Source organism: Engystomops pustulosus, chromosome 7 (assembly GCF_040894005.1).
Source record: "Engystomops pustulosus chromosome 7, aEngPut4.maternal, whole genome shotgun sequence".
NCBI lineage: Eukaryota > Metazoa > Chordata > Amphibia > Anura > Leptodactylidae > Engystomops > Engystomops pustulosus.
Window position 1 is genome coordinate 183,690,311 of NC_092417.1, and position 13,398 is coordinate 183,703,708.

At 55.8% G+C, this 13,398-nt stretch overlaps 1 protein-coding gene across 1 annotated transcript in view; it reads left to right on the top strand.

Moving 5' to 3' along the window:
* PIK3C2A (phosphatidylinositol-4-phosphate 3-kinase catalytic subunit type 2 alpha) overlaps window positions 1–11,580 on the top strand; it is a 33,652-nt gene extending 22,072 nt beyond the window's left edge. The window contains exons 15-16 of the mRNA XM_072116660.1: window positions 1,300–1,425; window positions 9,709–11,580. Coding sequence (XP_071972761.1) covers window positions 1,300–1,425; window positions 9,709–9,891 — 309 coding nt within the window. The 3' untranslated portion in view covers window positions 9,892–11,580. The remainder of the gene's footprint in view (window positions 1–1,299; window positions 1,426–9,708) is intronic.
* Window positions 11,581–13,398: the final 1,818 nt, after the last annotated feature.

Sequence of the window (13,398 nt, forward strand, 5' to 3'; positions counted from 1 at the left end):
CGGGTGAGGCTGGGGTTATTATGTGCAGCAGCTGCGGGCGAGGCCGGGGGTATGTGCAGCAGCTGCGGGCGAGGCCGGGGGTAGTATGTGCAGCAGCTGCGAGCGAGGCCGGGGTTATGTGCAGCAGCTGCGGGCGAGGCCGGGGGTAGTATGTGCAGCAGCTGCGGGCGAGGCCGGGGTTATGTGCAGCAGCTGCGGGCGAGGCCGGGGTTATGTGCAGCAGCTGCGGGCGAGGCCGGGGTTATGTGCAGCAGCTGCGGGCGAGGCCGGGGTTATGTGCAGCAGCTGCGGGCGAGGCCGGGGTTATGTGCAGCAGCTGCGGGCGAGGCCGGGGTTATGTGCAGCAGCTGCGGGCGAGGCCGGGGTTATGTGCAGCAGCTGCGGGCGAGGCCGGGGTTATGTGCAGCAGCTGCGGGTGAGGCCGGGGGTAGTATGTGCAGCAGCTGCGGGCGGGGCCGGGGGTAGTATGTGCAGCAGCTGCGGGCGAGGCCGGGGTTATGTGCAGCAGCTGCGGGTGAGGCCGGGGGTAGTATGTGCAGCAGCTGCGGGCGGGGCCGGGGGTATGTGCAGCAGCTGCGGGCGGGGCCGGGGGTATGTGCAGCAGCTGCGGGCGAGGCCGGGGTTATGTGCAGCAGCTGCGGGTGAGGCCGGGGGTAGTATGTGCAGCAGCTGCGGGCGAGGCCGGGGGTAGTATGTGCAGCAGCTGCGGGCGAGGCCGGGGTTATGTGCAGCAGCTGCGGGCGAGGCCGGGGGTATGTGCAGCAGCTGCGGGCGAGGCCGGGGGTATGTGCAGCAGCTGCGGGCGAGGCCGGGGGTAGTATGTGCAGCAGCTGCGGGCGAGGCCGGGGGTAGTATGTGCAGCAGCTGCGGGCGAGGCCGGGGGTAGTATGTGCAGCAGCTGCGGGCGAGGCCGGGGGTAGTATGTGCAGCAGCTGCGGGCGAGGCCGGGGTATGTGCAGCAGCTGCGGGCGAGGCCGGGGTTATGTGCAGCAGCTGCGGGCGAGGCCGTGGTTATGTGCAGCAGCTGCGGGCGAGGCCGGGGTTATGTGCAGCAGCTGCGGGCGAGGCCGGGGGTAGTATGTGCAGCAGCTGCGGGCGAGGCCGGGGTTATGTGCAGCAGCTGCGGGCGAGGCCGGGGGTAGTATGTGCAGCAGCTGCGGGCGAGGCCGGGGGTAGTATGTGCAGCAGCTGCGGGCGATGCCGGGGTTATGTGCAGCAGCTGCGGGCGAGGCCGGGGTTATGTGCAGCAGCGGTGGGGCGACGCATGATTGGTTGTAGTTTATTTGCTTCTCTTTACAGGTGACAGAGGACAGCGCAGACCCTAATCCTTATGTGAAAACCTATCTGCTCCCAGACCCCCACAAAACGTCCAAACGCAAAACCAAAATAGCCCGGAAAACTTGCAACCCAACATTCAATGAGATGGTGAGTGATGTGGCGGCCACATGGCGCTGCCCCCGGCTGGTGTCTATTGTGGTGTAGCCCCTGCTAGTCTCTGGTGGTGCTTGCAGGCCCGGCTCCAGCACCCGGCATACCTGGGCAAGTGCCGGGGCCCAGAGAGCTGCCGGGGGCCCACACACACGCTGTGCACATCTTCACTTCCTGTGATGAGGAGCTGTGTCCTGCACTGTTCCTCCCCCACTCAGACAGACACAGCACAGGTAGAGGCTACTGAGCTGCCTGTGTGGTGCAGCACATTATGGGTTAACCTCCCCCCCCTCCCCCCCATCACCTCTTCACACGGAGCTGCAGTACAGCTGAAATCGGCAGCTTAGAGATCGGGACAAAGAGGAGGAGGAGGAGAAGCCTGAAGACTCCTCTGTGTGATGCCAGGGCTGCTGCAGACAGCACAGGGTGTGCAATGGTATGTGACATGTATGGATGTGTATTACTGATCCATACAGTGAGTGTATGCTATGTGTGATGATGTGTTTGCCTGCATGTGTATCTCTATCTGTCTGTCAGTGTGTGTGTGTGTTTGCCTCCATGCTTGTCTATCTTTATGCATGTACCTGTAGCTGTATGCATGTATATATCTGCCTGTATATATGTCTTGCTACATGTGTGGATGTGTGAATGATATTAATCATCTCAAATGTACATGAGAAGCAGAGAGGGTTCTGTGTAAGCAGTGATGTGTATTATGAGGTTCCGCAGCAGCTCAGGTGTGTATTAGGAGGTTCCACAGCAGCTCAGGTGTGTATTAGGAGGTTCCGCAGCAGCTCAGGTGTGTATTAGGGGGTTCCGCAGCAGCTCAGGTGTGTATTAGGAGGTTCCGCAGCAGCTCAGGTGTGTATTAGGAGGTTCCGCAGCAGCTCAGGTGTGTATTAGGAGGTTCCGCAGCACCTCAGGTGTGTATTAGGAGGTTCCGCAGCAGCTCAGGTGTGTATTAGGAGGTTCCACAGCAGCTCAGGTGTGTATTAGGAGGTTCCGCAGCAGCTCAGGTGTGTATTATGAGGTTCCGCAGAAGCTGAGTTGAAGTTTCAGTTTTATTACTTGGCAGAGTGGAGGGGCACACATTTTTAGGTTCGCTCTGTTGGTTAAATGACCTCAAAACTGCCCTGACCGTGACACGGCTGTTTGGGATGATAAACTGGGGAATATTTCAAGGAACAGGAGACAGTTTTTTAGTTATTGAATTTTTTTAATGCTGGCACGTGAGTTCTCTGCAAAGGGGCCCACTGTGGCGCTGTCGCCCAGGGGCCTACTGAAACCTGGAGCCGGCCCTGGGTGCTTGTATATGCAGTGCTGTCTCTAGTGGTGCTTGTATATGCAGAGCTGTCTCTAGTGGTGCTCGTATATGCAGTGCTGTCTATAGTGGTGCTTGTGTATGCAGTGCTGTCTCTAGTGGTGCTTGTATATGCAGTGCTGTCTATAGTGGTGCTTGTATATGCAGTGCTGTCTCTAGTGGTGCTCGTATATGCAGTGCTGTCTATAGTGGTGCTTGTGTATGCAGTGCTGTCTCTAGTGGTGCTTGTATATGCAGTGCTGTCTATAGTGGTGCTTGTATATGCAGTGCTGTCTCTAGTGGTGCTTGTATATGCAGTGCTGTCTCTAGTGGTGCTTGTATATGCAGAGCTGTCTCTAGTGGTGCTCGTATATGCAGTGCTGTCTCTAGTGGTGCTTGTATACGCAGTGCTGTCTCTAGTGGTGCTTGTGTATGCAGTGCTGTCTCTAGTGGTGCTTGTATATGCAGTGCTGTCTCTAGTGGTGCTTGTATATGCAGTGCTATCTCTAATGGTGCTTGTATATGCAGTGCTGTCTCTAGTGGTGCTTGTATATGCAGTGCTGTCTCTAGTGGTGCTTGTATATGCAGAGCTGTCTCTAGTGGTGCTTGTATATGCAGAGCTGTCTGTAGTGGTGCTTGTATATGCAGTGCTGTCTGTAGTGGTGCTTGTATACGCAGTGCTGTCTGTAGTGGTGCTTGTATACGCAGTGCTGTCTCTAGTGGTGCTTGTATATGCAGTGCTGTCTGTAGTGGTGCTTGTATACGCAGTGCTGTCTCTAGTGGTGCTTGTGTATGCAGAGCTGTCTCTAGTGGTGCTTGTATATGCAGTGCTGTCTCTAGTGGTGCTTGTGTATGCAGAGCTGTCTCTAGTGGTGCTTGTATATGCAGAGCTGTCTCTAGTGGTGCTTGTATACGCAGTGCTGTCTCTAGTGGTGCTTGTATACGCAGTGCTGTCTCTCCTGGTGCTTGTATATGCAGTGCTGTCTCTCCTGGTGCTTGTATATGCAGTGCTGTCTCTCCTGGTGCTTGTGTATGCAGTGCTGTCTCTCCTGGTGCTTGTATATGCAGTGCTGTCTCTCCTGGTGCTTGTGTATGCAGTGCTGTCTCTCCTGGTGCTTGTATACGCAGTGCTGTCTCTCCTGGTGCTTTTATATGCAGTGCTGTCTCTAGTGGTGCTTGTGTATGCAGTGCTGTCTCTAGTGGTGCTTGTATATGCAGTGCCGTATCTAGTGGTGCTTGTGTATGCAGTGTTGCCTCTAGTGGTGCTTGTGTATGCAGTGCTGCCTCTAGTGGTGCTTGTATACGCAGTGCTGTCTCTAGTGGTGCTTGTATATGCAGTGCTGTCTCTCCTGGTGCTTGTATATGCAGTGCTGTCTCTCCTGGTGCTTGTGTATGCAGTGCTGCCTCTAGTGGTGCTTGTGTACGCAGTGCTGCCTCTAGTGGTGCTTGTGTACGCAGTGCTGCCTGTAGTGGTGCTTGTATACGCAGTGCTGTCTCTAGTGGTGCTTGTGTATGCAGTGCTGCCTCTAGTGGTGCTTGTGTACGCAGTGCTGCCTCTAGTGGTGCTTGTGTACGCAGTGCTGTCTCTAGTGGTGCTTGTGTACGCAGTGCTGCCTCTAGTGGTGCTTGTGTACGCAGTGCTGTCTGTAGTGGTGCTTGTATACGCAGTGCCGTCTCTAGTGGTGCTTGTGTATGCAGTGCTGCCTCTAGTGGTGCTTGTGTACGCAGTGCTGCCTCTAGTGGTGCTTGTGTACGCAGTGCTGTCTGTAGTGGTGCTTGTATACGCAGTGCTGTCTCTAGTGGTGCTTGTGTACGCAGTGCTGTCTCTAGTGGTGCTTGTGTACGCAGTGCTGTCTGTAGTGGTGCTTGTGTACGCAGTGCTGCCTCTAGTGGTGCTTGTGTACGCAGTGCTGCCTCTAGTGGTGCTTGTGTACGCAGTGCTGTCTGTAGTGGTGCTTGTGTACGCAGTGCTGTCTCTAGTGGTGCTTGTATATGCAGAGCTGTCTCTAGTGGTGCTTGTATATGCAGTGCTGTCTCTCCTGGTGCTTGTGTATGCAGTGCTGTCTCTCCTGGTGCTTGTATACGCAGTGCTGTCTCTCCTGGTGCTTTTATATGCAGTGCTGTCTCTAGTGGTGCTTGTGTATGCAGTGCTGTCTCTAGTGGTGCTTGTATATGCAGTGCCGTATCTAGTGGTGCTTGTGTATGCAGTGTTGCCTCTAGTGGTGCTTGTGTATGCAGTGCTGCCTCTAGTGGTGCTTGTATACGCAGTGCTGTCTCTAGTGGTGCTTGTATATGCAGTGCTGTCTCTCCTGGTGCTTGTATATGCAGTGCTGTCTCTCCTGGTGCTTGTGTATGCAGTGCTGCCTCTAGTGGTGCTTGTGTACGCAGTGCTGCCTCTAGTGGTGCTTGTGTACGCAGTGCTGCCTGTAGTGGTGCTTGTATACGCAGTGCTGTCTCTAGTGGTGCTTGTGTATGCAGTGCTGCCTCTAGTGGTGCTTGTGTACGCAGTGCTGCCTCTAGTGGTGCTTGTGTACGCAGTGCTGTCTCTAGTGGTGCTTGTGTACGCAGTGCTGCCTCTAGTGGTGCTTGTGTACGCAGTGCTGTCTGTAGTGGTGCTTGTATACGCAGTGCCGTCTCTAGTGGTGCTTGTGTATGCAGTGCTGCCTCTAGTGGTGCTTGTGTACGCAGTGCTGCCTCTAGTGGTGCTTGTGTACGCAGTGCTGTCTGTAGTGGTGCTTGTATACGCAGTGCTGTCTCTAGTGGTGCTTGTGTACGCAGTGCTGTCTCTAGTGGTGCTTGTGTACGCAGTGCTGTCTGTAGTGGTGCTTGTGTACGCAGTGCTGTCTCTAGTGGTGCTTGTGTACGCAGTGCTGCCTCTAGTGGTGCTTGTGTACGCAGTGCTGTCTGTAGTGGTGCTTGTGTACGCAGTGCTGTCTCTAGTGGTGCTTGTATATGCAGAGCTGTCTCTAGTGGTGCTCGTATATGCAGTGCTGTCTATAGTGGTGCTTGTGTATGCAGTGCTGTCTCTAGTGGTGCTTGTATATGCAGTGCTGTCTCTAGTGGTGCTTGTATATGCAGTGCTGTCTCTAGTGGTGCTTGTATATGCAGTGCTGTCTCTAGTGGTGCTTGTATATGCAGAGCTGTCTCTAGTGGTGCTCGTATACGCAGTGCTGTCTCTAGTGGTGCTTGTATACGCAGTGCTGTCTCTAGTGGTGCTTGTGTATGCAGTGCTGTCTCTAGTGATGCTTGTATATGCAGTGCTGTCTCTAGTGGTGCTTGTATATGCAGTGCTGTCTCTAGTGGTGCTTGTATATGCAGTGCTGTCTCTAGTGGTGCTTGTATATGCAGAGCTGTCTCTAGTGGTGCTTGTATATGCAGTGCTGTCTCTAGTGGTGCTTGTATATGCAGTGCTGTCTCTAGTGGTGCTTGTATATGCAGAGCTGTCTCTAGTGGTGCTTGTATATGCAGTGCTGTCTGTAGTGGTGCTTGTATACGCAGTGCTGTCTGTAGTGGTGCTTGTATACGCAGTGCTGTCTCTAGTGGTGCTTGTGTATGCAGAGCTGTCTCTAGTGGTGCTTGTGTATGCAGAGCTGTCTCTAGTGGTGCTTGTATATGCAGAGCTGTCTCTAGTGGTGCTTGTATATGCAGTGCTGTCTCTAGTGGTGCTTGTATACGCACTGCTGTCTCTAGTGGTGCTTGTATACGCACTGCTGTCTCTAGTGGTGCTTGTATACGCACTGCTGTCTCTAGTGGTGCTTGTATACGCAGTGCTGTCTCTAGTGGTGCTTGTATACGCACTGCTGTCTCTAGTGGTGCTTGTATACGCAGTGCTGTCTCTAGTGGTGCTTGTATATGCAGAGCTGTCTCTAGTGGTGCTTGTATATGCAGAGCTGTCTCTAGTGGTGCTTGTATATGCAGTGCTGTCTCTAGTGGTGCTTGTATATGCAGTGCTGTCTCTAGTGGTGCTTGTATATGCAGAGCTGTCTCTAGTGGTGCTTGTATATGCAGAGCTGTCTCTAGTGGTGCTTGTATATGCAGTGCTGTCTCTAGTGGTGCTTGTATATGCAGTGCTGTCTCTAGTGGTGCTTGTATATGCAGAGCTGTCTCTAGTGGTGCTTGTATATGCAGTGCTGTCTCTAGTGGTGCTTGTATATGCAGTGCTGTCTCTAGTGGTGCTTGTATATGCAGTGCTGTCTGTAGTGGTGCTTGTATACGCAGTGCTGTCTGTAGTGGTGCTTGTATACGCAGTGCTGTCTGTAGTGGTGCTTGTATATGCAGTGCTGTCTGTAGTGGTGCTTGTATACGCAGTGCTGTCTGTAGTGGTGCTTGTATACGCAGTGCTGTCTCTAGTGGTGCTTGTATATGCAGTGCTGTCTGTAGTGGTGCTTGTGTATGCAGAGCTGTCTCTAGTGGTGCTCGTATATGCAGTGCTGTCTATAGTGGTGCTTGTGTATGCAGTGCTGTCTCTAGTGGTGCTTGTATATGCAGTGCTGTCTATAGTGGTGCTTGTATATGCAGTGCTGTCTCTAGTGGTGCTTGTATATGCAGAGCTGTCTCTAGTGGTGCTTGTATATGCAGAGTTGTCTCTAGTGGTGCTCGTATACGCAGTGCTGTCTCTAGTGGTGCTTGTATACACAGTGCTGTCTCTAGTGGTGCTTGTGTATGCAGTGCTGTCTCTAGTGGTGCTTGTATATGCAGTGCTGTCTCTAGTGGTGCTTGTATATGCAGTGCTGTCTCTAGTGGTGCTTGTATATGCAGTGCTGTCTCTAGTGGTGCTTGTATATGCAGAGCTGTCTCTAGTGGTGCTTGTATATGCAGTGCTGTCTCTAGTGGTGCTTGTATATGCAGTGCTGTCTCTAGTGGTGCTTGTATATGCAGAGCTGTCTCTAGTGGTGCTTGTATATGCAGTGCTGTCTGTAGTGGTGCTTGTATACGCAGTGCTGTCTGTAGTGGTGCTTGTATACGCAGTGCTGTCTCTAGTGGTGCTTGTGTATGCAGAGCTGTCTCTAGTGGTGCTTGTATATGCAGAGCTGTCTGTAGTGGTGCTTGTATATGCAGAGCTGTCTCTAGTGGTGCTTGTATATGCAGTGCTGTCTCTAGTGGTGCTTGTATACGCACTGCTGTCTCTAGTGGTGCTTGTATACGCACTGCTGTCTCTAGTGGTGCTTGTATACGCACTGCTGTCTCTAGTGGTGCTTGTATACGCAGTGCTGTCTCTAGTGGTGCTTGTATACGCACTGCTGTCTCTAGTGGTGCTTGTATACGCAGTGCTGTCTCTAGTGGTGCTTGTATATGCAGAGCTGTCTCTAGTGGTGCTTGTATATGCAGAGCTGTCTCTAGTGGTGCTTGTATATGCAGTGCTGTCTCTAGTGGTGCTTGTATATGCAGTGCTGTCTCAAGTGGTGCTTGTATATGCAGAGCTGTCTCTAGTGGTGCTTGTATACGCAGTGCTGTCTGTAGTGGTGCTTGTATACGCAGTGCTGTCTGTAGTGGTGCTTGTATACGCAGTGCTGTCTCTAGTGGTGCTTGTATATGCAGTGCTGTCTGTAGTGGTGCTTGTATACGCAGTGCTGTCTCTAGTGGTGCTTGTGTATGCAGAGCTGTCTCTAGTGGTGCTTGTATATGCAGTGCTGTCTCTAGTGGTGCTTGTGTATGCAGAGCTGTCTCTAGTGGTGCTTGTATATGCAGAGCTGTCTCTAGTGGTGCTTGTATACGCAGTGCTGTCTCTAGTGGTGCTTGTATACGCAGTGCTGTCTCTCCTGGTGCTTGTATATGCAGTGCTGTCTCTCCTGGTGCTTGTGTATGCAGTGCTGTCTCTCCTGGTGCTTGTATATGCAGTGCTGTCTCTCCTGGTGCTTGTGTATGCAGTGCTGTCTCTCCTGGTGCTTGTATACGCAGTGCTGTCTCTCCTGGTGCTTTTATATGCAGTGCTGTCTCTAGTGGTGCTTGTGTATGCAGTGCTGTCTCTAGTGGTGCTTGTATATGCAGTGCCGTCTCTAGTGGTGCTTGTGTATGCAGTGCTGCCTCTAGTGGTGCTTGTGTATGCAGTGCTGCCTCTAGTGGTGCTTGTGTACGCAGTGCTGTCTGTAGTGGTGCTTGTATACGCAGTGCTGTCTCTAGTGGTGCTTGTATATGCAGTGCTGTCTCTCCTGGTGCTTGTATATGCAGTGCTGTCTCTCCTGGTGCTTGTGTATGCAGTGCTGTCTCTCCTGGTGCTTGTGTATGCAGTGCTGCCTCTAGTGGTGCTTGTGTACGCAGTGCTGCCTCTAGTGGTGCTTGTGTACGCAGTGCTGTCTCTAGTGGTGCTTGTATACGCAGTGCTGTCTCTAGTGGTGCTTGTGTATGCAGTGCTGTCTCTAGTGGTGCTTGTATATGCAGTGCTGTCTCTAGTGGTGCTTGTATATGCAGAGCTGTCTCTAGTGGTGCTTGTATATGCAGTGCTGCCTCTAGTGGTGCTTGTGTACGCAGTGCTGTCTGTAGTGGTGCTTGTGTACGCAGTGCTGTCTCTAGTGGTGCTTGTGTACGCAGTGCTGTCTGTAGTGGTGCTTGTGTACGCAGTGCCGTCTCTAGTGGTGCTTGTGTATGCAGTGCTGCCTCTAGTGGTGCTTGTGTACGCAGTGCTGTCTCTAGTGGTGCTTGTATATGCAGTGCTGTCTGTAGTGGTGCTTGTATACGCAGTGCTGTCTCTAGTGGTGCTTGTGTATGCAGTGCTGCCTCTAGTGGTGCTTGTGTACGCAGTGCTGTCTCTAGTGGTGCTTGTATATGCAGTGCTGTCTCTAGTGGTGCTTGTATACGCAGTGCTGTCTCTAGTGGTGCTTGTATATGCAGTGCTGTCTCTCCTGGTGCTTGTATACGCAGTGCTGTCTCTAGTGGTGCTTGTATACGCAGTGCTGTCTCTAGTGGTGCTTGGATATGCAGTGCTGTCTCTCCTGGTGCTTGTATACGCAGTGTTGTCTCTCACGGTGTTGTTGCCTCCACAGCTGGTGTATAGCGGTTACAGTAAGGAGACGTTGCGGCAGAGGGAGCTCCAGCTCAGCGTCCTGAGTGCGGAGTCTCTGCGGGAGAACTTCTTCCTGGGCGGCCTGACGCTGGCGCTGAAAGACTTTGACCTGAAGACGGAGACGGTGAACTGGTACAAGCTGACGGAGGTGCCTTACTGCTGAGACCCCCACGGACCACACTGCCTGGAGGCGGCCCTGACCACTAATACCGAGCGCCGGCCGCCCCCATTATCCACTAACCACGAGACTTGTACATTCCACGACCACTGGCCACGCGCCTGCCACGTATGAGCCCTGCCTAGAACAATAACCGCTCCTGCCTTATAGACGCTGCTAGAATGTCGCTGCCCTCGGGGGGCACCACACCCTGGGGGAGGGGCCAATGTGAGGGCGTCCTCCTCACCCACCACAGGGGAGGGGCCAGTGTGAGGGCGTCCTCCTCACCCACCACAGGGGAGGGGCCAGTGTGAGGGCGTCCTTCTCATCACCCACCACAGGGGAGGGGCCAGTGTGAGGGCATCGTTCTCATCATCCACTGTGGGGGAGGGGCCAGTGAGGATGCCCCTCTCATCACCCACCACTCTGCGGGGGAGGGGCCAGTGTGAGGGTGCCCCTCTCATCCCACAACACTCTGTGGAGGAGGGGCCAGTGTGAGGACGCCCCTCTCATCCCCCACCACTCTGCGGGGGAGGGGCCAGTGTGAGGGTGCCCCTCTCATCCCCCACCACTCTGCGGGGGAGGGACCAGTGTGAGGACGCCCCTCATCCCCCACCACTCTGCGGGGGAGGGACCAGTGTGAGGACGCCCCTCATCCCCCACCACTCTGCGGGGGAGGGGCCAGTGTGAGGGTGCTCCTCTCATCCCCCACCAATCCGCGGGGAAGGGGCCAGTGTGAGGATGTCCCTCTCACCCCCCACCACTCTGCGGGGGAGGGGCCAGTGTGAGGACGCCCCTCTCATCCCCCACCACTCTGCGGGGGAGGGGCCAGTGTGAGGACGCCCCTCTCATCACCCACCACTCTGCGGGGGAGGGGCCAGTGTGAGGACGCCCCTCTCATCACCCACCACTCTGCGGGGGAGGGGCCAGTGTGAGGACGCCCCTCTCATTACCCACCACTCTGCGGGGGAGGGGCCAGTGTGAGGACGCCCCTCTCATTACCCACCAATCCGCGGGGGAGGGGCCAGTGTGAGGACGCCCCTCTCATCACCCACCACTCTGCGGGGGAGGGGCCAGTGTGAGGACGCCCCTCATCCCCCACCACTCTGCGGGGGAGGGGCCAGTGTGAGGACGCCCCTCTCATCACCCACCACTCTGCGGGGGAGGGGCCAGTGTGAGGACGCCCCTCTCATTACCCACCAATCCGCGGGGGAGGGGCCAGTGTGAGGGTGCACCGGCTGCTTTCTGTATAGTCTGATGAGCACAAGTCGCGGTGCAGAGAAGCCAAAGACTTTTCCAAAGGTTTCATGTACTAGAGTATATTTTATTACGAGTATTGTGCTCCCCCCGGGCTCCTCTGCCGCCCCCCGGACTCCCTGGTTTTATTCTGACCCCAGTAACGTCACCCCCTGGCCCCTGCACAGTAGCTCCATCACTGCTGGAGGTTTGGTGCTCTGTGTCAGGAGCTGACTGCTATGATTGCATATTTTCCTGCTGGACGCAGATACACTGTAACGCAGCCTCAGCCCTTGTAGTCAGGAGCACTTCTGGATAATCCGGCGCTCCGGAGGTGAAGCTTTTACCGCACAACCCTGTATAGATTGTACATTGTATTTATTGTGTAAGATTATTAAACTCACTGTCCTGTCCGCCGCTCACCCCATTTCTCACCCGCTAATAAAATTTTTACTAATTTTGCATTCAAAATCGTGTGGTCACCTGTATATCTGAGGGAGGGAGGGTGAAGGATGGAGGGAGGGTGAAGGAGGGAGGGAGGGTGAAGGAGGGAGGGAGGGAGGAGGAGGGTGAGGGAGGGAGGGAGGGTGAAGGAGGGAGGGAGGGAGGAGGAAGGTGAGGGAGGGAGGGAGGAGGAAGGTGAGGGAGGGAGGGAGGAGGAGGGTGAGGGAGGGAGGGTGAGGGAGGGAGGAGGGTGAGGGAGGAGGGTGAAGGAGGGAGGGTGAGGGAGGGAGGAGGAGGGTGAGGGAGGAGGGTGAAGGAGAGAGGAGGAGGGTGAGGGAGGGAGGAGGGTGAGGGAGGGAGGGAGGAGGAGGGTGAGGGAGGGAGGGTGAGGGAGGGAGGGAGGAGGAGGGTGAAGGAGGGAGGGAGGAGGGTGAAGGAGGGAGGGAGGGTGAGGGAGGGAGGGAGGAGGAGGGTGAGGGAGGAGGAGGGTGAGGGAGGGAGGAGGAGGGTGAGGGAGGGAGGGAGGGAGGAGGAGGGTGAGGGAGGGAGGGAGGAGGAGGGTGAAGGAGGGAGGGAGGGAGGAGGGTGAGGGAGGAGGAGGGTGAGGGAGGGGAGGGAGGAGGAGGGTGAAGGAGGGAGGGAGGAGGGTGAGGGAGGGCGAAGGAGGGAGGGAGGAGGTTGAGGGAGGGAGGGGGGAGGTGGAGGGAGGGAAGAGGAGGGTGAGGGAGGGAAGAGGAGGGTGAGGGAGGGAGGGAAGAGGAGGGTGAGGGAGGGAGGAGGAGGGTGAGGGAGGGAGGAGGAGGGTGAAGGAGGGTGAAGGAGGGAGGGAGGAGGGTGGGGGAGGGAGGGAGGGAGGAGGAGGGTGAGGGAGGGAGGAGGGTGAGGGAGGGAGGAGGAGGGTGAGGGAGGTTGAAGGAGGGAGGGAGGAGGGAGAGAAAGGGTGAAGGAGGGAGGGAGGAGGGTGAGGGAGGGGGGGGGTGGAGGGAGGGAGGAGGGTGAGGGAGGGGGGGGGTGGAGGGAGGGAGGAGGGTGAGGGAGGGAGGGGGGAGGTGGAGGGAGGGAGGAGAGGGAGGGAGGAGGGTGAGGGAGGGTGAGGGAAGGAGGGTGAGGGGAGGAGAGGGAGGGAGGGTGAGGGAGGGAGGAGGATGAGGGAGGAGGGTGAGGGAGGGAGGAAGAGGGTGAGGGAGGGAGGAGGAGGGTGAAGGAGGGAGGGGGGAGGTGGAGGGAGGAGGGTGGGGGAGGGAGGGGGAGGGAGGGAGGAGGGTGAGGGAGGGAAGAGGAGGCTGAAGGAGGGAGGGAGGGGGAGGGAGGGAGGAGGAGGGGGAGGGAAGGAGGAGGGGGAGGGAGGAGGAGGGGGAGGGAGGGAAGAGGGTGAGGAGGAGGATGAAGGGGGGAGGATGGAGGCTGCTCCAGAGCTGAACTCACAAAGAGTCAAATACAGATCCCCGGAGCACGAGCCGTGCAACACAGTGGAGCATGATGGGATTGTACAGCACATCCTCCACTGAAAGGCTATAATAACATTTCCTGCAGGTCCCAGCAGTCACCAATCAGAAGTGAGTGCACAGGACCTTAGCCCCCGGCCACAGGACCTTAGCCCCCGGCCACAGGACCTCAGCCCCCGGCCACAGGACCTCACGAGTCTCACGCCTCCGCAGGCGTCTGCTCCGCTCTTCTTCCAGTCTCTTCCTCTCTTCTGACTGTTTCTGGGCCAGAACTTTCTCACCAAAGATTTTCCAGGGGTTTTCTATTGGGTTCAGATCAGGATTCTGGGCTTTCATGTTTCAGGACCTGCTTTATGCGTTTTGCTGTGTGACAGGGAACATTGTCCTA